The sequence below is a fragment of the Leptosomus discolor genome, chromosome 10 (assembly GCF_034619465.1).
Source record: "Leptosomus discolor isolate bLepDis1 chromosome 10, bLepDis1.hap2, whole genome shotgun sequence".
Classification (NCBI taxonomy): Eukaryota; Metazoa; Chordata; class Aves; order Leptosomiformes; family Leptosomidae; genus Leptosomus; species Leptosomus discolor.
In genome coordinates, this window is record NC_141400.1 from 13,047,350 (window position 1) to 13,071,436 (window position 24,087).

General features: G+C 48.5%; 2 protein-coding genes across 5 annotated transcripts in view; both read right to left on the bottom strand.

The window, feature by feature from the left end:
* The window catches only part of CYFIP2 (cytoplasmic FMR1 interacting protein 2), a 45,589-nt gene extending 41,347 nt beyond the window's left edge, over positions 1-4,242 (bottom strand). For 2 of the 3 annotated variants that reach the window (XM_009946403.2, XM_009946402.2), the window contains exons 1-3: positions 4,126-4,242; positions 1,978-2,067; positions 1,820-1,897 (exon numbers count right to left, since the gene is read on the bottom strand). In XM_009946403.2, coding sequence (XP_009944705.1) covers positions 1,820-1,897; positions 1,978-2,067; positions 4,126-4,242 — 285 coding nt within the window. The remainder of the gene's footprint in view (positions 1-1,819; positions 1,898-1,977; positions 2,068-4,125) is intronic. The other variant, XM_009946404.2, reaches the window with a different exon arrangement.
* A 12,375-nt stretch (positions 4,243-16,617) lies between these two features.
* ITK (IL2 inducible T cell kinase) overlaps positions 16,618-24,087 on the bottom strand; it is a 31,476-nt gene continuing 24,006 nt past the window's right edge. For both annotated transcript variants that reach the window (XM_009956833.2, XM_086470735.1), the window contains exons 10-17: positions 23,636-23,772; positions 22,786-22,860; positions 21,915-22,086; positions 21,041-21,257; positions 20,236-20,300; positions 20,028-20,146; positions 17,228-17,385; positions 16,618-16,689 (exon numbers count right to left, since the gene is read on the bottom strand). In XM_009956833.2, the coding sequence (XP_009955135.1) occupies positions 16,618-16,689; positions 17,228-17,385; positions 20,028-20,146; positions 20,236-20,300; positions 21,041-21,257; positions 21,915-22,086; positions 22,786-22,860; positions 23,636-23,772 (1,015 nt within the window). The remainder of the gene's footprint in view (positions 16,690-17,227; positions 17,386-20,027; positions 20,147-20,235; positions 20,301-21,040; positions 21,258-21,914; positions 22,087-22,785; positions 22,861-23,635; positions 23,773-24,087) is intronic.

Here is a 24,087-nt window from a genome sequence, read left to right on the forward strand (position 1 = left end):
ATCTGTAAATGAATCCTCTGCCGTGGTGTAGTTTGCTCCTCTGTCAGACGTGGCACTGCCTGCAGCCGTGGCGGGGGAGGACGGGGCAGAGAGCATGGACCCCACAAGCTGCGCTCTGAAAGGCACAAACAGCGCATGGGCGACCGGGGCGGGAGGACACTAAAACAGATTGTCTGTAGTACTGTCTTGACATCAGCTCAGCCACAGCCTGCCTTCTGTTAGCGCAGCCAGGAGAGGCAATAGCAGCACAGCATCAAATATAAATGGGAGATAAGCAAATATCCAATCAGCAGCAGCAATCTCCCCATGGCTGGGTCTCACGAGACCATCAGCAGAGTATAACCTGAGGGGAACTGAGGTTTGACCTTTCCCGGGGAATCACAAACATGGGTACTGCCAGCCATGTGGAAATATTTTTTCCTGGCTTCACGGAAGCGCTGCAAACCCTTTTATCTGTAGGGTTAACGGAAGTGCACTGCACCCACCCCGATGCTCTGTCAGTCAGCATTTTTGCAGTGATCCAGCACATGTTCACATTGTAGAAGAAACGCTCTGAGCTGGTCTGAATCACGACCAGTGGGCCACGTGGGCCACCTTACTCATGTCTGTAGGTGTGTGCAGGATGAAGCCACCAAAATTCAGGTTGGAGATAGAAGGACTAGAAAACAGTTGAAGCAGAACTAGCAGTAGAGGAGGAGAATGATTAAATGTGAGGTGAGCTCAGGATCCTCAGGCATAACAGCAGCAAAAAAGAGCATTTGGGAAATGTTTCTGGCATATCGAAGTGCTCCTTCATGTGTCCTTACACAACAGCTACAATTCTGGGGCTCCCATGGGAACAGAGAGAGCACCCCAGAGTCTGGGCAGCAGTTTGGGATGCTGAAACCTGCCCCAGCTGCCTAATCTGCTCAGTGCAAGTCAGGGAGAGCCTGTATCTGCCACATCTTGAGAGGACCCGCTATTTTCATCCCAGGGTGCCTTGGCTTCCTTCTTCACACAATGCAAGAGTCCCACTCAGCACTGGGGCAATTTTTAACTAAAGCTGAAGTTCCTGATACCGTGTAATGGTATGATATCATACAATGGTATGATATCATACAATGGTATGAGGAAAGCGTGATATAAACCAGATCTAATAATTTTACTCTAAACTTCCAAAAAAATAAGTGCCTCTGCCTGAAGCAAACTCTATCTCCCCAAAACATGAGAAAGAAAAATATTCAAGTGGTGCATGAGGAAGGATATAACCACATTGCTTTAGTTAAAGCAAAGGCTACCCATACTCCAGACTGAGAAGTGTATAAAGACCCAAGTGACAAAACAGCACTATCCCAAGTACCATGCTAGACCAGAGCTGTGCTCAGCTGAGTCCTGCTAGCAGCTGTAGGACAAACAAGCTGGTCCTGGAGGGACAAAATACCCACAGGTGTGACTTCTTTGGGGAGCAGGGGAGGGGCTCATGAATCCAGGAAATGTATATAAGGCAGTTGGCTTGTGGTTGAGTGTGACTGAGCTGAGAGGCACTGCTAGGAGGGGGTTGGAGCTTTCATATACATGAGGGTGCAGAGCAGAGACCCTTTGTGAGGGCAGCAGTATAGTTCTGCTTCTGAAATGGCTACCAGCTGCTGAGATCAGTGGTTGAGACTTCGGTGGTGACAAGACAATCTGAAAAGCCATCAATCTTTCTTTTCAACATTTCTATCTGCTTCAGTCTTCTCTGCTTTTTTGGTCTTCTGTCTCCAGCCCAAGCTAACCCACACTGAAGACAAAACCAACCAGGTGCTCTGGCAACATCTCTGCCTAGGAAGGGCTTGAGTACCTGGGGGATGGCTCGTGAGCAGCTCCTCCATGTGTAAAGCATCACGGCATACTCGTGGCCTTCTTCCAGCATTTCATTCTGAAAGACAGAGCGGTGTTGTTGGGGCAGGGCATACCCCAAAGGCTCAGCATCACTGGGGCAGTGCCTGGAGGACTCACCATGCTGGAGTGCACCGTTGCCTGCTCGATGTACCTGGCAATGCCGGTCACAAAGGCATTTCTGTCTTCAAAGTTTGTGTCAAAATTAGCCTATGGGTGAAATGGAGAGATGGGGATTAAAACACAGCTAGTTGTTTGCTCACCTGATACAGACCAGCATGGGATATGCTGGCAAAAAGCAGAATCAGTAGGGTTCCTGGGGCATGTGAGCAGCTTATGAACAATTTGAGGTGCTGCACCTCTAGGTCCAAGGTAGATTTGTACATGCAGCCTGAGATGCTTCTGAATCACACGTTCATTAGAGGAAATCCTGCAGATTATATGTGTGAAAATACGGCAATGAAGACTGACAAACCCTTGTAAAATCAAGCCAAACTCAGGTGGGGATCAGCTACAGGGAACTGCAGTCACACCAGAGAGCAAACCTACAGCAATTATTCTACGGATTTTAGCTTGGTAACTCAAAGACAGATGCAGCCTCATTAATTCCTATTTGTGCCCTGGCTGCTAGGGGAAGACCACATCCTGTCAGCAGGAACTGTGGAGAATAAACACACAGAAAGGGCAGGGAACAAGATGTCTGGAAAACATAAATATGAAGGTCAGCACTCATCCAGATGCTATTATCAGTGCTAGTGTTGCTCTTGCAAGCAAATGCTTTGGGATGAACAGTTGTTTTGGAAGCTGAGCTACTGCTTTGGGTTGGGACAGGGGAGCAAGACAGTGCAGAGCAGGGCAGGGGATGAAAAAGCAGCTCCTCAGCCTCTCTGTGCCCAGTGCCCATTCACACACTGTGCTTGGGTAATCTCCTCCACAAAAGCTGGCTGATGGTATCTGCTGGAGGGCAGAGCATGCAGAAATCCCAGGCGCCCAGAGCTGCTCCTTACAATGACATTGGCATTGCAGCAACTGCGTTCACCTCAATAACTGATTTCCTGAGTAGGAAAGCCATGAGCACAGACCCGTGGCCACAGGGCTACTCTTCTTAGTGCCTCCAGAACACAGCATGTGACAAGAAAAGCTGAGGCTGCATACGCCTTTTGGGCTAGCAGGGGAGAGGGCTACATACAAACCAAGTACGATAAAGAAACAGGCTTGGCCAGTATCTCTAGATCCAGTTTAGATGAGGTTTTTTAGGCTCAGCAGTGTGCACACACGCGTGGCCCTGAAAGGAGGCTGTGCCACAAGGCTGGACCCTGAGCCCCTCACAGGACACAAGCCAGCAAAGGGTAAAAATGATTTAAAGAAGAAATAAGCAAAAATGATATGAAGATTTTCGAGAGAGAGTTGAATTTTGAACAGCCCAGAACTGCCTTTGGGCCTGATAACCCATAGAGATACAAAGGCTACTGAACGAGCCCGCAGTCTGATCTGCTGAAAGAGATACTGTAATTTCAGACCCCTGCGTACATGGCACGGCAATCACTGTACGGGTGTATTTATACACTGCCACGGGTGAATTCAGGAGTGGCAGGATGGAGAAAGTAACCCCGTATTTTATTTAACTATGGGTGTGTGCTATAGGGCAGGGTGTGGTGTGGTGGCCAAGCAGCCGAGGCATCCTGCTGCAGATCCAAAAGCAGGAGTTTGAGCCTTGCCCTGGGCTCATGCCAAGCTTTGCTTGGTCAGTGCAGCTGCAGCTAAGTCTGCGGTTGTTCAAGGCAGAGAAGCAGTTGTAGCGACTGCCCTCCCTTGCATGCCATCAGCTCCCAGACCAGCAGCTCCAGCTGTGCTAGCGGCACAGGCCAGCCAAAGTCAGGCAGAACTTTGATTTTGACCTACTTAGATGCGTGCACTACCATAAAGAGGAAGCACAGAAGTATGTGCATAATAAAACACTGCTGAGAACTTTCCGCTGTTATCACAAATCTTATCTCCTGCTTCTTAGCTGTTCATGCACTCTGGTCCCCATTTTTTAAACTTCCTATGTCTTGCTCAGCCTTAAAGATCCCCTTCACCAATCTCTAGCGCTTTCTTTTTAAAGCCTCTGGGAACAGATCTGTGGCCAGACCTGTTCTGAACATTTCCTGAAACATGGTGAACCCAGGATGCTTTCAGCTAGTTCTCACAGCACCATGTGCCCCTGTGCTTTGCATGAGCTATGGGAACAATCCTCCCTGCCCCACCACCTCCAGCAGCTGAAGGTACCTGGTACATGATGGAGGACGGAGGCGGTTCGATGCATGGCTGCTGGTCTGGTAGAGGCAGCTCCTCCAGTAAGTCCACATTGGACAAGGCATCCTCTAGCGTGACGTGAGTGGTCATGGTTCTGGATGTTCAGTTTCTGCGCTAAATCCAAAGGAAAAGAGGTGATAGACAGACAGACAGCAGTCAGAAGACTGAGTGGGAAAGCACCAAGGGACAAAACCGGAACCACGACTGGCTGGCATGGCAGGAGACATGATCCTGGTTTATCTCGTTTTCCTCTTCTTGTGTAGTTAACCTACATCTCTATGTCATCTCTCCTTCTGTGATTCCACAGCAGAGTAGGAATGAAGAATGAAAGGAACACAACTACCCACCCATGCCCTTCTCTGCTTAACTCTATGCAAAACTGCTTAAGACAGAGCACAGCTGGGTGCTGCAGCGCAGCTTTAGCAGCCCCGAGTGAAAGCATGTGCTCTGAAATGCAAAGCATCACTATCAAAAATATCTCTCAAAACAGCACGAGTAGAAAAGTATGACCGATGCTGACACTCACATGCTCTCCTCCTCACACACCTGAATGGCGCTGGAAACTGTAAACAACAAATTGCATTCTCAAAGGTGAACCGGAAAGGATCGAGTGCTGTGCAGGCAGGCTGTGGCACTGCAAGCAACTAAAAAAGAAGTTGCCTTTAAAAAAAAAAATTCCCTGTGTTTACCACACATGCAGTGTCCCCTGCCCAGTCCCAGCCTGCTGTGGAGCTGCCAACGGTGCCAGCTGTACAGAAATAAAAAGCAAAGGGAAACGTTTCTGAGAGCTCAGTGGCACTTACCCTAAGGGGAACCTCAGGACAAACCTCTATGTCCCTTATCTCCTCTGCCATTCACCTTGGCTGTAGGAGCACAAGCATGGAGGGATGGCTGCTGACACTGAGGCTGAGCGCTTGTATAATCACAGCCACAGGGCTTCCTCAGTTAATACCTAATCTGTGTGCAATAGCTGTGGCCAACCTAGAGCTTGTGTCTCCTAGAAAAACACCCTGCTGCATCTAAACATTTGCAGAAAGAAAACTTGCTTTAGATATTGACATGTCGCTCGATTAGCAAATCACACGCCCCCCGCGCTTTTTTCCCCACACAGAGCCTGTCTAGTTTCAAATGTGAGCCACCGAGTTTCATCGCTCTAATCTGCAAGACAGTAGAGCTCTCTGTTATCAAAGTTCCCATCAAGATACTCACATATTGCACTAAAACATCCTGCAACCTGAGCTTTGGCTCAGGCAAGTGGACTGAGCTGTTTGTCTGCCTTGATACAGAGTGTATTTTCCAAAACTTTAATCATCTCTTTGGCTTTTCTCTAAGCTTGATCCAATTTTGCAACTTTTTTGCTGAAGTGCAGACACCATAGCAGGACACAAGGCTCCAGCAGCATCTGCACAAGCAGATACAACAGCAACGTAACCTCCCTCCTTGTGTACAATCACACCAGTTCCTTTGGTCGCATCAGCATCTCCATAGGCGCTCATATTCACCCGATTATCTGCCACAAATCCCGTAGGTCCTTTTTTTTTTTCTGAGTCACTGTTTCCAAGAATATAAGTTTGCTTTTCATTTCCAGCACTGGGAGCATGCAAAGACAATGGCTTTGGGATGTCCATAGATAAACACACATGCACCCAGCAAGGACCACAGCCAAGGTGGGTGCACGCTGTGTGCAGCCCCAGGGTGGCTTCATGTTGGGTGGCAAGAGGGATGACTGCTGCTGTGCCTCCTGTCACCACTGCTGCCTGCACGCATGGGCTGCAAGGATATGTTTGAGCCTGGCAAAACCCATTCCACCTCCACAAACGCCTCCCCAAGGTACCAGGCAGCTGAGAAACACGCTTGGTTATATCTGCAGCTGAAGCACCATGAAATAAGTGCCTGGAAAAAAAATCTCAAGCATCCCTTTCCCTACACACTCAAATTTCTGTTCCTTCTTCACTCCTCTTTGCTAAAATGGTTTCCTGTTACAAATTGTAGCAACTGTCAAAACCAGACATTACGTCCCGCACGCCGCAGGCAGAAGCAGCTTCCTCCCTGCCTGCAAGCATCCTGTGCTGCTCCACGCCAGGCGGGCAGCTCCACTCGCCCAGCCCCACGGGCCTCCTTGGCTGCCCACCACTCTCCACCACCATCTTCCAGTGCCTCAAGATTCACCTCTGGGCTCCCAGAACAACACTCCTAATACTCACACATTCTTCATTACATACTTCAGGCTTGGGAAGATAAAAACTTTCCATTTTACAGCTTTGAGGATGGTAACTGTTTATTTGGGCTCATTTCTCATTTTTCTGTAAGTCAAACTCTGTGGCCATTTGTGCAATGTGTTGGCAGTATGCTGTAATTAAAGATGCTTCCCCAAAAACCCTTTGACACCCAAAGAGCTCAGCAACTCAAGGGACAAAATTACTGCTGCTGTTTGAGCCATACTAGAAGACACAGTCCCAAATACAGTGTCAGGGTCCTGCTGCGCCGGGCAGTGCACAAACCTGCAAGACTAAGCCAGTCCTTGTCCCAAAGATCTTCCACTCAAATAGAGGAAGAAAGGCAGCATACAGAAATATATGAACAGAAAAAAGAAGTGCCAAGCCACAGTGAGCGAGCGGTGCAATCCTCTGTTGGCCCACCCTGTGCTTTGCCACGGCCGAGCAGAGTGCAAGAACCTGAATTCAGATGGAAAAACTACGCAGACTTTGTGGGTTTGACAGATGAGTCTTCACGGGGACTCCCAATTTCAGTTCTATGCTTTCTTAAGCCTGAAACAAAAACCAACAGAGGCTACAGGGAAAAGCGTGGTCTGTCAGGACTTCCCCCAGGTCTCATGCCCAAAGCACGCTGCAGCAGACAGTATCCTCACAGCTGGAGTGCGTGATGGAGGGGTTACTGGTCTAGGGCTGGCAGACCTGGACCCTCACCCCAGATCATTCATGGAGGAGCAGCCTTGAGCAATCCCCCATCTGCCTGTGCTGTGGCCCCTCGCCCACTCCTGGGGGCTGGCTGCAGGGCTGGCAGGGGTCCTGCTCTTAGTTGGGGTCCATTACCCATCTAGCAGTTAGAGGGGTCATGCACTGGTACAAAGGCTGGGGAAGGCTCTGAAGACATCAGTGATTGCTTGGCCCAGTCCATGGGGCACTGTGTGGTATCCTCCCACCACGGGGGCTGCCTGGGAGAGCCGAAAGGGGAAGTCCCACTGCCACAGACCCACACCACCCTCCCTCACCTTCCTGCAAAAAGGTTTTTAACACAAACGTGCTGGGTCTGCCCCGGAAAATCCAGCTTCATCCCCTCAAGGGATGACAACGGGGGCAGCTGTCAGGTAACGTGGCAGCAACGAAGCAGCTCCAGCCTGAGGAAGACGGAGATCTCTGGGGACACTCATCAAAAAGTCCTTATTAAGACTGAACGAACATCCACCACCTGGGCCTCAGGGCAGGGGCAGCCGCACTGGGAGGACAGTCAGCCCATGTTGGTGGCTTGCCGACCGCACTTCAGCACAGCGGCCGTGGCGCCACACCGTGTGTGGGTGCGCTGCCGGGGGAGCAGCGCAGCAGCCCTCCCAGGAACAGGGCTTTTTTGGTGCCATAACACGTGCATGGCGGGGCGAGGCATTCCCTCGCACACAGGAAGCATACCTTGTGTACAAGGACTCAAACACAGCCACGCAGGCTGCTGGGAGCCGTCGTGCAAAACCACTTTCTTCTCCATAGCCCACCGCTGGTCAGAGAAGCCAAAGTCCCTCCGGTCCTACATGTTTTGCCAAAACTGAAACTGAGCCTGGCAGAAGCCATCCCAGCCCAGTGAAACCCTGGAGAGGGAATGGAGGCACTGGGCTGATTACCTCTTCTGCTAATGAGTGTTGGTGCTAACAAGTGCTGCCCACCCTTTCTGCCCATCTGCTGCAGAAACTTCTCTCCCCATCCCACATCTCAATTGCAACCCCTTTGGCCATCTCTTACACCTTCTAAAGCCAAATGACCACAGAGAGGCACAGGGACTTCTGGACACTGGAGGGAGCCAGCCACATGTGGTCCATGCACAGGGCATGGCCCCACCACTCTTAAATGGAAATTAAGAGTTCCCGACATGGTCACTTTCTTGTGGCAGAAGTCTGGGGGCCAGCTTTAACAGACAGTGTAGGAAGGCTTTGAGAAGGAGTGAAGATGGACATCTCAGATGTCTGAACTTGCAGGGCAGGTCCTACCTTCCCCACCAAAATGCTTGCCTAGAAGTATCGGTGCAAAATCATCTCTTCGCAGCGAGAAGAACAAAGACGACTTTATTGTCAAAGCAGCTTGGCGGAACAAAGGAAGACTTTAAAAAGCAGGGCCATAATGAATATGTTGCATGCATGTACGCTCGGCTTCGAAGCTGCACAGCTGAGAGCTCTGGGGAAGTGGCACGGGCTGTTTCGGGTTTTCAGCTTGCCTCCATCTACAGCAGACATTCATGCTGGAGCTGCAGTAGCTACCAAGAGCAGGAAAGGAGACAAGAAAAAATTTGCCCCAGAGATTGGCAGTAAGACAGGGTCCAAGTCCTGCAAGCCTGGGGTGAGACAAGCAGCAAAATGACTTTTGCTGGGAAGATCGCAATGTAGAGGAGGAGGCCAAACTTCTGGCCACCTCCTGAGGATCTAGGATTCTTCTCCAGCTCTGGTGCCCAGTCCCTATGTAACCTGTGAAAGTAAATTTATTTTTTGCCCCTGTGATAATGTTTCTCCCTTTTACTCCAAAATACCATCTAAGCAGTGGTCAGGAACCAACCCCAGTAGACTGGTATCTTGGGTGCATACAAGCAGAGTGTTTCTGGTACCCACTGCCTCACAAAAAGAGGAGGATAAATGCTCCTGGCCACCAACGTATTCTTAGTCAGGAAGAATAACTTCAGGGTGAAAACATTTAGTTTGACCCTTGCCTAAAACGTACAGGATTAAAGTCCCCTGTGGTTTAAGATGCAGGTCATCAACCCCTTCTCTCATGCTGTAAGAGTCACTTGTATTTGCAACCACCGCCAGAGTCAGGAGGTTCTTTGCAGAGGCAAATAAACACAGCCAGGATGAGCGAGGCTAGCAGAGCTGGGCTCCTGCCCTACACAGGCACAGATGCTAATAACCATGAAATTACCCTTCCCATTAAAAAAAAGAAGCCAAACTGCATGACTCCTGAAGATGTTTTTCTGTATCACCACTCTACATTTTCTGCCACTCCATTAGGGCTGAGTTCCAAGCATTTGCACCGTCCTTGTCTCTCAACAACACAATTATTTTGGAATTTATTTCTTTTAGAATAACTCATCTTTTTTTCTGGCGCCAAAAAAAGAGGGTCAAGGAAGGAGGCAGGTATAGGAAGCTACATTTCCAATAAAGTTGAGAAATTTAGAGCAAGTTTGCAAGGAACCCCACTGCTGACAATTCAAGCGCTTCTTGGGAGATTAAATCGTACAGGACAGCATTGTTAATAGCTGGCCAATTACTGATCTTCCGAAACCAATCTTCCTATTTTTCATGCAAATATGATTGTTTGTTAATAAAATTATTATCATGCAATTTGCTCAAGAGACCCTGGTCAGAAAATGGAAGATTTTTCCATATTCCTCAGGCTTCATTAATAACAATTAACTATATAGAGAAAGGAAAAAAGAATTATCCTTTGCAGGGAATTACCCTAGAATTATACGGCTGACAGACACCAAAATACTGGGCTAGTCACCCACGTCAGTGACTAACCCCAGACAACTGTCATCATGCAAAACATGAGGATGGTTTTTCTTTTGCTATCTGTGCAGGGCAGAAGGGGTGCAGAGGTTTTAGGGACTCAGCCTAATTCTTTGAGATCTTTGTGATCCAACCCCCCCCCCCCAGTCGGGAACCCCCCGTGGAAAGCGGCAGATGGTGAAGGGGGACGAGCTCTGCTGCTGGCAGCGTCCTCTGACAGCACACGCAACCGTCACCCTTCCCCCTGCTCCCAAACAACCCCGAGCAGGCAGAGAGGGTTTAGTATGTGCCTCTTCTCCTTCTCCTCATTCTTTCCCGGTCCTTCCAACCCGCGGAGGTTTCCTGCGGAACCCATTCATTCCTCCCCAGGTGGGACGCGGCTGGCACCACACATTTCCAGCCTCCTCGGGTGGAAAATTCAATACAAAGAACCGCTACCCGGGGCGCACCTTGCTCCTGAACGGTCTCACGCCCGGGAAACCCGGCGGTTTTGGAAGGGAAAGCTTTTGCCGACTCCAGCCGAGGCCAAAGCACGAACCTGCGGGCGCAGCTCCAGCCCACCGCTCCCAACCCCGGCTCAGACCCCGTCGTTTCCTCCTTCCCTCTCCTCCCCCAGGGACACCATATTTTCACGCCACGGGTGATCCGGGCGCTGGTCGGGAACCCCCTCCGGGGCCGCCTTCAGCCCCCGGCCCGGCGCTTGCCGCTCCTCCATCCCCTCCATCGCCCTTTCTCCCTGCGCCAAGCACCGCCGCGACCCCGGCCCCGGTTAGCGCCGCCGCTGCTGCCCGCCGTGGGGCCTGCAGCGCCCGCCGGGCCGGGGGCTCGGCCCCTTCCCCCCTCCCTGGGGGCGGGGAGCCAGGATGCGGGGTTGGGGAGGTGCGGGGGTGGGGGGGGGAGAGGGGGATTTGCGTTATTTTATCTCCCCCGGCGCCTTGCAGTGGCTGCGGGGGGGCTGAACGCTGCAGGTAGCTCTAAGCATTGTGGGATACATCCCCGCACATCCCGGCCCGGCCGGGCCTCCCGCCCTCCCTCTGCCCCGGGGAGGCAGCACCTGCCCCGCCGCCCCCCACCGAGCCCGCCCGGGGCGGCCGGGGGGCACCGAGCTCGGCGGCGGGCGCAGCTCCGCGCAGCCCGGAGGAAGGAGGGTGGGTGGGTGGGAGGGAGGGAGGGAGGGGGGGGGGGATGGTGTGAAGCCGCGCAGCCCCCGCGCCCACCCCCGCCCCGCTCACCTGGCGCTCCGCGGGGTGCGATGCTCCGCGCCGCGGGATGCTCCGCGCCGCGGGATGCTCCGCGCCGCCCGCACAAAGAGCAGGAAATGGCTGCAGCAAGTGCACTTCCGCGGCTCTCCGCCGGCCCCTCCGCACGGCGGCGGGGGGAGCCCCGGCCCCCGCCGCGGGAAGGGGCTGGAGCCGCACGGGCGGCTCCTCCCCCGGGCAGCGCGGGGGATGCGCGGCGGGGCCGGGGGCCGCATCCCCCTCCCCACGCTCCGCGCCGGGGGCTTCCTGCCGCGGCCGCTCCGCCGGGGCGGGCTGGGGTGGCGGCGGCGGCGGGGCGGCGGCGGGCTCTCCGGCGGGGAGGGGAAGGCCACCACCCCCCCCGCCCCTCCCGGCGTACGGAGGGGTCAGGGCCGGGGGCGGCTGCCGCAGCGCCCCGGGGGCCTGTCGCTTGGGGAGCGCGTTTGGGTCCTTGAGAAGGCAGGATCCGGCTGGGGTTCCCCATCTCCCCGCTGCTGAGCTTGCTGGGTCTCGGGTATTCAGCCTCTCTTCCCCTCAGAGGACCTGTGCCATCGTTAGGTTGTACCTGCCATTTTAACGACAGCCCTCTTTACAGAATACATATAAAGCCTTGGACGGCTGAGCAGTTAGGGACCAAAACCAGAAGGCAATGCCTTTGCTCAGAGCTCCAAGCCTTTTCTGAGTCAGCACCGCATCCAAACGGTCTTCCTTTTGGCATTTTTGGCATCTGGCATTTCTTCAGGGACCAGTTTCCAGTCCTTCTGCTCATGCTTCTTTTTAAAGCTCCAATACAGCTCTTCAGATCTACTGTGAAATCCAAACTAGACTTCTTACAGCTTGCAGAAGAACATTGCCCCATGGTGACTGATAGAAACCCTGTATAGGGCTTTCATTCATTTTTCTGCAGCCTCCTCAGCTTCTGATGAGGCTGTCTGTCTGTTGAAAGACGTTGGTGGATACCCAAGGCCTATTGAAAGTCTAGATACAGGTCTAGATGTATTTCCTCGGAGGCCCTGGCAGTGTCCCTTTCCCGAGCATCAGCCTATGCTAAAAACGGACGGCCATCTGGCCTTTTGCGGATTAGAGTGACCTCTCCTGATTCCTTAGAGACCACTGCTCTGCTGTCCATGCTACTATAAGGCTGAGCTTGCTCCACATGGGTGTATGTTGGCTCCACAAGGAAGCTTGGACGCCAGGTTCACACTGTGGCTCTGCTACTATAGGTTGAATGGATGCCATGGGCTGAAGGCACCAGGGTCTGGAAACAACAAAAGCAGCAAGACAGTCTTAGAAACGATCTTTGTTTTAATAGACAGGACCACACCTGAAAAAAATCTGTTAATAGCACCTCTGGGAGTAGGCTCTTCTCCTTCCCCTGCATAGCATTTCTTCTGTCTCACCTTTAACTGGAACATTTGTAGCCATCATTCTGCTTTTTACTATTTATTACTTGTCAGAAAAAATGAGTAAGTGAGCATTGTTACTGCAGATCCAAAAGATTTAACAGCTAACATTGCTCTGAGGCCATGGGTGAAATAAGGTCAGTTCAAGAAAACCGTGGCAGTGAAAACTGCTGTGGACTTTTTTTTTGCACAGTTTAATCTGCTCTCATTATCAGCCAGGCTCAGGGGGATGGGGATTCCATGAATGTTATGATACTATTTTAATTTTCTACTCTGCGTTGTCTTAGATCGTAGAATATTAGAATGAACTACTCTGTATTTGTCCTGCAGATCTCTCTGCAGGTTGGGAAGAGTGGCAGCGAGGGCAGGTCCCATGCAGCTACAGACGCAGGAGTGTGTGCATCGGCTGGTTATGTGTGGAGGGGAGAGATAACATGATGGTGGGGTGAGATGAACAGAAGAATACACACAAATCTGAAGTGGCCACCAAGTGAGATTTAGCAGGGCCATTCACCTGAACCCTGCCGTGCTGACGAGTGCAGTGTTCATAGAGGACAAAGCCAAACATCATGTAGAAACATGTTCATTAAAAAATGTTTCAGGAAATTCTAGATTTTTTTCGGGCCTGATTTTAAAGTAATTATCCACTGGAACAAGTACCAACAACTCCCGCTTCCCTGGGGTGACCAGCACATGCCCAAGAAAGAGTTTTTCATGGCTAATGTTGCTGCACTCCAGCCCCTGGTCTCCACTGAAAAGCATCAGCTGCTCTTTCTAGATGAGGTTACTGCTTGATTGCCTTTCCCTAGCTGGGACGCCAGCCTGGCTGTGCCAGTGCCCAGCCATCGCAGCAGCGGGTTGGGGACGTGCTGGGAGAGTGCTCTGGGCCTTGGCTTTGGCCAAATGTGCACTGTAGGCAGAGCTGCTCAGAGAAGGGTTGTTCACTTTGTGGCAGGAGACGGATATTCCCACCTCTGCTTTGTGGGGAACATAGCTAGTTAGGCCAAGTGAGGGGCACAGGCCTGAACCTGCCACAGAAACTGCTATGGTGGGAGAAGACTGTATTCCGGGGTACATCCATTGTGGTGTCCCTGCCCGTGGCGGGGGGGTTGGAAGTAGATGAACTTTAAGGTCCCTTCCAACCCAAACCATTCTATGATTCTATGAATATCATGCAGTTATCACAGTACAGCACTGGCCTCTTGAGATTCGTGAAGTCCCCCATAAATAATCATGGGGAAACACGCTCTGTGAGCACTCAAATATTACTACCCCCATTTTATGAAGATTCAGAGAATTTAAAGCCACCACAATGGATGTTTAGATTTAAAAATCTATGTGTCCACATGGTAAATTACCCAATTTTCAGAGATTCTGAACACTTCCTACCCCCATAAACCCAGCACCTAATCTAACCCCCAGAACACAAACATAGTTCTGGGGAACAGTGGTATTTCAGAAAGCCAAATGAAGCCTGTTTGCTTCTTGGTGGGGAGGATTTGGAGGAAGAGCAAGCTGTGTGATTAGAAGTGCGTGAGGATGTTTTTTGCATTTTTGCTAACATATAGTGAAAGCCACAGTTGGGACTCAGCAATTTTATTGTCTGTAAAAATACATATTGTGTACACAGAAATATTGCAGAAGAAAACTGAACATAAAATATCACAATATTATTTTGTGCAACATTCTCTAGCTAATAAATATTACACTTACCAAATATAAATATAATCTCAGAAATATTACCTAGCAGAGCAATATTGGTGCTACTTAATAGCAACCTCTTCAAGCTCAACAGACCCCTGGTTCCTCCAAGGATGGAAGGGGCAGCAAGCCAGAAGCATAACTGTGTCAGCCTGCAGATACCCCTGCACACAGAGTGTTTGTGCTCAGGGAAGGACCGTTTCAGAGTATCCAGTGGTTGTATGGATCGTCTAAGTGCAATTGAGAGGGGTAGAAAATAGAGTTATGGCCAGCTGTCTGTAAATTCATGGTCAGGGCTACTGAAAACTTCACTGGCTAAGAGCCAAATTTAGCATCACCAAAATGTGACAACAGGCTAACTCAGACTAACGGGTGAGAGGGACAAAGAGAAACTTATCTTAAATTCACTGTAGGCAAAAATTCAAAATCTGTTTATAGATGCTCATATTCCACATATTGGTTCAGACTGCCAAGAAATTTTTGTCAGCGATCCTGATTTGAAGGTAGCACTCTGATCCTCCACTTAGGGTTGAGAACCTCCCGTCTGAATGTAAGGATTCTCCTTGTCTGGGAGAGTCATTCTGCCTGACATTTGTAGGAGTAAACCAAAGAAAATAATGTGGAATCAAAGCAAAGTGGGAAGACGTGTAAGGCAGGAACTAACGCCTTGCCCATATCCATATATCTGAAAAGATGTTCTGGCTCCTAAAAGCTACCCTAGAACCATGGGTCTGAAAAACACCAAAATTAAGCCTTCTATGAAGAAATAGTTTGACGCAGGATATGTGAGAACGTGTGATTACATTATTTCCTTGTTCCATTTTTGTTGGCAAACGTATTTGAACCTGACTTCTGTAATAACGGACGAGATTGCTGCTGGAAATTTGCGCCTCGGAGTTCTTGTAAACTGCTGTCACGTAAGGTTTACTCATGTTCTCACCTACCCAAACAAAGAAGCATCAAAAATACATGCTGCAGATATGCACGTCACCTGTGAGTCCTCTTGACTTCTCTAGTTATTGTTAATGCTTAGCAGAAAGTCCTGATCTTATTTACAAGTTCTGCAGGACACCAACACCCACACTTTTGATTTTGAGGTCAGTTATGTCAAAACAGTGTCTCTGTCTTGTGGTAAAAATACAGATTTTAATTGAAATACCAGGAGATGGATATTGTTTATACCTTCTGCTGTCACCACATAATGTAGAACTCCTCATGGAGTAAGTACCCAGGCGGTCCATTCATACAGGACTTATTCTTTGATCCGTCTCTTTGTTCACGGAAGAGATGGAAAAGTCTTTACTTGTGATGATTCAGTTACTCTTTGAAGTATGAGAAAACTCTTCTCATTATCACTGGTGCACTGAGCACATAGCCTGCATGTTTCCTCCTCATGGCCACCCTTCTGAGCCCTCTGGCTCCTTCCTTCCAAACACATCAGTTCAGGAGTAGGTTCCTGTACCTTTCACAGATAGTCAGATCCTGGGATCCTGTCTTGTCCTGGACTGGGAGCACACAGCACTTTGCACTGCTCAGTCCTCCATATTCCACTCAAAGAAATTGATGTAGATCATGTATTTATCTTCTGATGTAGAAAGACTGAAGAAAAAAACAACACAAACTTTCAGCTTTGACTTTCCCCCTCCAAGAATGTCTCCATTTGCACACAGTCCCATTTTCCCACTCACTCTACAATGCAATTTGAGAGAATTTCAAGACTCTTCATACGCTGCTTTTTCTCTTCTTTCCTTACAAACTCACATGCACACACAGGCACCTCTTCAGTTTACTGGGTACCAGAATCCTGTTCCTCTCATGCCACAGTTTCAGAGAAAATCATGCAAAGGGAGAACAAAACCACCTTGAAATATCAGCATCAGAAATGCAGTCACTAAATCCAGCCTGTTCCCGTGTGTGCCAGGCTTATTCCTGTTCCAAGCTTTCAGGTCCAGCCCACTCTAAATTAGAGAGCCATGGAAATGTCAAAACATTTCTCCTCAGTTGAAGACAGGTTTCAGGTTTTTTCCCCAGGGAAGATCTTCCATTTGGGAGTTCACAGAACTGGAATAGCAATGTCAGGTCTCTTAGTTCTGAGGCTGTATATTCAGGAGAAATACACTTGCTGGATTGTGTGGTTCAGGACTCTGTGCTCGGTTGCTGCTTCTGCTTGTAAGATACAAACCACATTCTTGGCCAAACCAAAGCCTGTGTTTGTCTAGGCTCTGGAACACCTGGGGATATCTTGTCTGTCTGGAAGTACCAGACTCTTCCCTCTGCTTCTCCCCAGGCATATGGCAAGTGTCTATGGTGAGAAGATTCCTGTTAATGCTTTGTGTGGGGAAAATCCAGCCATCTGCCCTCTCAGGACTCTCCTAGCTTCACTTAGCGGCCAGTGCCCTGATTACAGATCAAACTCAGAGATCTCACTCAGTTGATACAGCAGAACAGAAAAGGACGGCCGGTCATCTTTCCTCTGAGCAGGGGAGAGAAGAGAGAGGGAGAACATTAATGTCAGCTTGAGAGGAATGGCAAGGTTAGGAAGGAAGACATCGTGAAAAAACTGAGTATTAAGAAAAACACAATCTATTGTTATAGAGAAAATTCCAACAGAAGAATGAGCTTCCTTCTGTGCAATGGTTCTTTTCTACTAGCAGTGAATTTTGCTTAGTGGACACTAAATACCTTGTAATGGGTTGGCTGTCATTTTTACCATCACTTTTAAAACTCAGCCCCACAGATCTGCAGCTTTCTTAGGAAGCAAACTTGAATTAACTTGGGATAGGTGCACTACATAGACTTCTTCGTGAAGTCAGCACACTCTATAGAAACAGCAGCTTAAATGCAAAGAGCCTAGAGTTTGCTTGCTAGTGCAGATGAAAGCTACAGACCGCTTCATCTCCAGGATTTTATCTCGTGTTAGCACGTGAAGTATATCCCTCCCTCCTCCTAAAAGCCAAGAGGAAGAGAGGTCTTTGCTTTGGGAACATGGGCTCTCCCATTACAATACTAACCATCCTCCAGCAGTGGCTCATGACCTCATAAATCGCCTTGGAGGCCAGCTTGGGCTTGTAGAGCCGAAATCCTGCACTGATTTCTTCCACCACTTCTCCATTGGTGCGATTCTCATAGGGGATTTTACCTTCACTGAAGACCTCCCACATCAGCACTCCTAAAGCAAACAAATGAGAAAAATCACAAAGAAGCAAATAAAATCCTCCGGAAGCCCACAACCATCTTCCACCTGCTTTTCTCTGCAGCTCAACACTGGTGTCTGTTACTTGGAAAAGCATTTTCACTCGGATTCTCAGTACACATCTGAAAAATCATCCCTAATACAGCTGTACAGTTTGAGGATGCCAGCTAGGATCTCTGCGGGGCACTGGACTGTGTGGTAGTACCAGTTTGGTCACTGCAAGTTTGACTTCTCTCCATTGTACTTCATGATAGTCTAGCACGACGGGGATGTCTTTCCCCATGAGTCAGATGAAGTCTAAGTGTGTTATGTGTCAGAAGGCAGAGCAGTGTTGTATGTCTTCTCCCAGAATGTGAAGGAGGGGGAATGCTTGTACATGTATTCCATCCGGATGTGTAATCTGAGAAAGAGAAGCCGCTTTTTGTCACTGATTTGGTTTATCTATTTTTGCTTCCAGTTAATCACATGAAAGAGACATGTCACTGATGTTCCTGCCTGCAGTGTGTCCTACACCAGAATCTGCTTGTATTTTCGTGAGGCTTAGGAGCAAGAAGGCAATATGAACTGCTCCATTCCTGTTAGTTCAGCTTAGCCTCAGTACTGGGAACTCCTTGCCTGCAAAACATCCCAGGTGGTGTGATTCACTGGAATGAATTCACATGCAATGACAGTGGAATTTCAAAGGATTGCAGCACATTTCTCCTTTTCCTAAACAGTCAAGTGTTTTCCTGTGATTACTGTTCAGAGCAGTACAGAAACTTGTGCTTCTCTAGCGTGGTGGAAGAGAGGCAAAGACAGACCGTGGAATACACTGCAGTTGGCCACTAGATCAGAGAGGCTCTGCAAATGGAGTGAATACAAGGCATCTGTGTTATTATTCGTTTTAATTTCTCTGGTCACCTAATATGACTGACTTGGTAACTGTGGTCACCCTGTGTTAGAAAAGGGAGGCAGACAGATAGACTGATATGAAACAAGGTTGTGTTACTCCACAGTCAACTTTGCTAAATAATGCCTGCTATCCAGCTTTGAAATCTTCGAACAGGAAGATGCATAGAGATTGCAGCTCCTCACCAATGATGTTGGCTCAACTGAAGAATAAGCAAAGCAGTTGTACTCCCCCAGTGTGCAAGCTCCTGCCCTGGGAATTTCTCACACCCATTTTCTTCTTGTTCTCCTGGGCACAGCAGGATTTCAGGCCTGGCAGAAGAGATGAATGGGCTGCAGAGTAGCAGAGCAGAAAGCTTCTCACAGTCATGAGACCATGACATGTCAGAGGAATCCTCTTACGCAAACCCCACTGGATGGGGAGATAACAAGTCTGACAGATGTACCACACTGCTGTCTGCACATTTCACAAAGAAGGACTGACCAATGCAAACAAAGCTCACCGGTCTTTCATTCAGCACTGAAACTGGAGTGGGCCAGCTTCACCAGGGTTGGCTGGACTGTAAATCAAACTGAGCACCCTTTTTGGAAGCATCTGGCTCTCAGTGTACAGGCCAGTTGCTGATCTGTGGAGCAGGAGAACATCCTGACCAAAGTAGCATCTCTCCCCATGTCACTGCCACTTTGCTGTGAGGCGTCAGAGACAGCTCCACTGGCAAATGTTGTCTCTTGTTATTATGTGGTGAGTGCTGGCAGCCTCCTCCACGTGTCAGGGACACGGAGAGAGGAATGGTGCCCTCTGAAGCATCTCTGGCTTGGGTTCGTGAAGGTGGTTGCGTGGGTCTGAGCGCCCAGCTCCCACTGCACTGCTCGTAAGCCACCACAGGAATGCACGGCTTCAACCACAGCAGAAGACAGTAAAGGGAGAGGAAAGCACAGGATTCACGAGCGCAGACCAGCAAAGGTTATAATCCTGCATTATTTACTGCTAGGCCTGGAGCTGAGTGGCACCCCATTGACTGTGTGCTGTGCACAGCACACTGCACCGATTCATTCTGCAGCGCCGCGATTTGCATGCTGGCTGGAGATGGGCCAGACACATCAGTGTGCCAGACCAACAGGCCAGGGGGTAGCCTTTGTTATCTCCAGTGCCGATGACTTTGGGGAAAAAATGTACAACGGTTTTCTTATCTAAGAGGTCCAAAACAATGCATTGGGGAGCAAGAAATGAGGTGAGAAAATGTGAGCAGTGAAATAACATTTTCACATTGGCATAAAGCAAATGGAGTCATCAGAGCACACTTGGAAAGGCAGAGGGTTTGAGTGAAGCATCAGTGTCCGGGACTGACATTCAGAGAGATGAAATGCCCGCAAATATCTTTCCTTTCCTTTCCTTATATAATCTTGTGAGCGACTCGCCAACCTTTTCTTGGACCTTCCTACTATATCAGCATGAAATAGAGTTCATTATTTGTATTATATACTATTGCACAGGTATAATACATTAAATTGGCAGTATTTGCAGAGTTCCAAAGTATCTAGGTAGTTTAGTATTCTTTCCTTTCTTTCACTTCAATGATTTAGGCTTGCTTTCCTAAGCCATTATCCAGGCAAAACACCCTTGAAGCCCAGAAGATGTAGTGTTTAGGAGGGTTTACTTGAGGACTGAGCCCCTAGGTTTTCTAAGCTGGCGTTTGTTGAATTTTCTCGTTCTGACAAGAGGTTCTTACCAAATGACCAAACGTCAGATTTGGTGCTATAGTTGCTGTAGGAGAAAACCTCTGGAGCAGACCACTTGACTGGAAACTTGGTACCCGTGGAGCTGGTATACTGATCATCAAGGACAATCCTGGAAAAGGAAAAGAAGGGAGCATGCTAAGTAACCCCCTCATCCCGTGACAGCCCTGCAGGGAGCATGCCCAGCCTCGGCAGCATTACCTCGACATCCCAAAGTCGGACACTTTGACCACGTGGGATTCCCCCACCAGGCAGTTCCTAGCGGCCTGCAAGAAAAGAAGGTGCAAAGGCAGAAGGTCAGAGCTGAAAGACTATCTCAGCCACTCAGTTGCTTTTATCCTGACAGAGCAGACAGTGCTTTAAAAAAGGAGGATCAAATGACATCACACCATACAAAGAGGGTGAAAACTTGCGGTTCTCATGCTTTCTGTACATTTTACGGCCAGCATGTTCCTTTTGCCACAAAAGCTGTTCAACCATCAGTCTGACTTGCAGGCCCTTGTTGACCAGAAAGGGCAGAGAAACACCCTAAAATATCCACAGCTACTCACAGTCCTTGCTCCCCTAACAGAACAGCAGCACTGACTGATGCAGCTCGATTGAACGCCATGTAATTAAAAGTATTTTATCAGCAATGCATGTTTATACATATGTTAGAACAGGTCTTTTTGGCATCTTCACTGATTTTAGACATGGAGTGGTCAGTACCCAGGAACTGTGGGAGCTGGGGATCTCAGGGAGCAAACGAGTCCACTCAGAAAAACAGACAAACTTTATGCCGTCATTTCTTCTCTCCCAAACACAATTAAGAGAAATAGATTAATCAGTGCTCCAGGGGACTTTTTTTCCCCTAAAGTACTGATGCTGATTCTGCAGTAAGGGGAGATACCGGATCCCCTGTCAACAGATAGGCAGGAGGAGTGTGAAAGCTGAAATTAAGGAAGGGAGAAAGCACAGGGAAAAGCCCAGCTGGAGCAAAGGAAAAGTCTATTTGGGACCAGCATACCAGGTCTCTGTGGATGACAGAGTTTTGTTCCAGATAAGCCATTCCTTCGCACACATCTTGGCACATCCCCAGCAGGGTTTCCTTTGAAAAACTGCCCCGCTGGCTCCTGAGGTAGTCAGACAAGCAGCCGTTCTCCATGAACTCAAACACCAGGCATATGGGAGTGTTCTCAAAGCACACGCCATAAAGCTGGACTAGCTTGGGGTGAGACAGCTTCCTGTGGGATAGAGAGGGAAGGTGGAAAAGAGACTGAAATAGGCTCAGTGCCTTCTGTCTTTACAGCAAGTGTGTTATATACGGCCGCCTATGTCACCCTGCTGCACCCCTCTCTCTGCAAAGGCCAACAATGAAAGCAGAAAGAAAAAAATGTGTAGACCAAGTCTAACGTCAAGTAGCACTATCATCCCATTTTAATAGTAATGGTCACCAAAAGACTTTTCGGCATGGAAAATCGTCCAATCGAACAAAGGTAATATGCATTTCCATCTGTTTTGAAGGGAGGGAAATGTAAAAAATACCAAGTCAATAAAACCAAAGAGAAATATTTTCAGTTGTGCAAAGCAAAAATTTTTTCAGGTAAGGTTTTTCAATAAAATTTCCCTCAAATTTTAAGACTTCTCCATCTAATTACTTTGACAAAACCCACTTTGCTCTCCAAAACACACCATCAGTTAACCCTGCACAGTAAACCACCTACACTTTGAATTTTCTTTCTTTGTAACCAGCAGAGCTGGTCTCCCTCTATACTATTAGATGCATAGTAGATAATCCAAGTTTAAATTCCCCATTCATATTCCCAAACCTTATCACAACACTTTGGTTTAGTCTTATGAATCCTATAGGGTCTGATTTTCTTGGTGAATCTACTACTTACATCAAGACTTTAGCTTCCTCGATGAAATCCTCTTCAGACATTGCTCCTTCACGAATGGTCTTTATGGCTACTTTTGTCTTCTCCAGCAAGTAGCCAAGGTAGACCACCCCAAATTGACCACTGCCAATTTCCTGTACACGGGTGAGCTCAGAGGGGTTAATGACCAATTTTCCTGTTGATTGTAAGGGAGAAAGGGTAAGGATCTGGCAGTAAAATGTCAAACAAAAAGCTTTTGTGGGTCAAATGTTGAGATAGGACTCAAAGTGAGACTTTCTGGCTCGCCCTCAAATTGTCTGTCTGACCTTTGGTAACTCATTTGACTAGTTCATGCTGCAGGTCATGTTCAAGAGTAGGAACAACAACATCCCCTTTCTTTCCCCATTTGTCTTGTCTATCCAGTTCTTCAGGGAGGATTGTTTCTACTATGCATATGTGCACTACTGAGCACAGCATGGGTTTGAGTTTCTTTGATGTCTCCAAGAGTTACAATAAAGATGATACCAGCAAGTCTGTAGACAACAATATGCAAATGGAGGCATCTTTCAGGAGGGACTCAGCTTTCATCAAGTTATGCTCTGCTCCTAATCCCATCACCTTTGTTCAGCATTCACTTCAGTATTTAATGTTGGCTTCATTGAGACCCTGGGGTTCTCATCACCCCTCTCAAGGCACTGCACGATCAGTTCATTCAGTTATCAATGGTAATGACAAAGATGATAGACGACTGAATAGTGTAAGGTAAAGACCTGAAGAAAGCTGTTTATTGTGGCAATAGTGACATGAATATTCATCAATATCCATGGTGATATTCAGGATGACCCAGCTAAACAGCAAGGAGTGTGATTCCTATATAGTCATGAGTGTACCGTACCGTAGCTCAGCCCTGCAGTGATTGGGGCCTTTTTTCTCCAAGAAGAGACTGCATACCGCAAACGAGTGACAAGACCTGAATAACAAAGGAAAAGGTGGGTTCCAGTTATTGTCACAGTCATGGGAAGTGTGGCTGTCACTACCCTAGAAGGCAGCCTGGATACTGGAAGCAGATTTATTGTACTGAGTTCTCAGCTCCACTTGAGGGCAGCTGAACCTCTATTCAGATTTTGATTTCCTTCCTGCTAGAAGGAAGCCAGTTCTCAGCAGTTTCAGCTTATTTCCCTTTTTTACTCTGTCAGCAAATGTGAGCTGTGAGTCTCTATTAACTCTGATGAAACTCCAAGTTATACCTTTTATTTGTATTTTGAAGCCCAGTTTCCCTTGGTACTCCTGGACTGTAGGGATGGGAGTCTTTGGTGACTCCCATGTCTGGCTACGGATCCTGGCCATGTCCCTAGCTTTGTGTCAAATCGAGGCCCAAGGATATATCGCCTCCTGGGCAAGAAGGCCCTGCAGCGTAGTTCAAACAGGCAGCTTGGTCTGGCAGTGGTGACACATCTCCATGGGCTGCTAGGAATGAAAGGGCTCTCTCTAGTATGTCATTACGACATCTGTGTTGGTCATAGTTAGCCTTAGAAGGACAAGCAGAATGAAGATATAATGCTGGAAGCTGGCCTGAGATGTAATTTTCCTGCCATCCAAGTGCCAGTGTAAGTGTAAGAAAAGGTGATGTCATTTAACATTGCATTGTAAAGACAGAGGGCTTGGGAGCCTTCCTTGCTTCAAAACAGACACCTGGCTGCATGGTAAAACAGCAGCTTCCCTGGTCAGCATTGGTCTTCACTCACCTCCTGCATTGTGCTGGTGATAGTTGATGAGTTCAGGGATGCAGTCAAACACATGTTTTTCTGCCAAGTAATATCGCTTGGGAAAGTCAGTTGTCTCATTGATGTGATAATGCTTTATAACAGGGTTGTTATCTGTGCTGAAAAAGAGGAGATTTTCTTTGAGGAAAGCTAGGTTGCAGCAAAAAGATAGGAATCTGGGATGTAAACAGAAGAGGAGCAAGCAAGCAAAGGGAAGGACCTTCCCTATGCAGAATGAATGGGAGAGGAGCAAGGAGTGAGTAGCAATTGCTAATGAAAGCTGTGTACTTGTATATTCTCCCTCTCACTCATAGGTGGTCTCATCTCTAGAAAGGCTGAGGTTTCCCGGTTAGAGCAGGTTGAGTACTAAGTTTCTCCGCCTCTTCTTTCTGAAACAAAACATTCTGCCCCACTACTGAAACCCTTTCACTAGT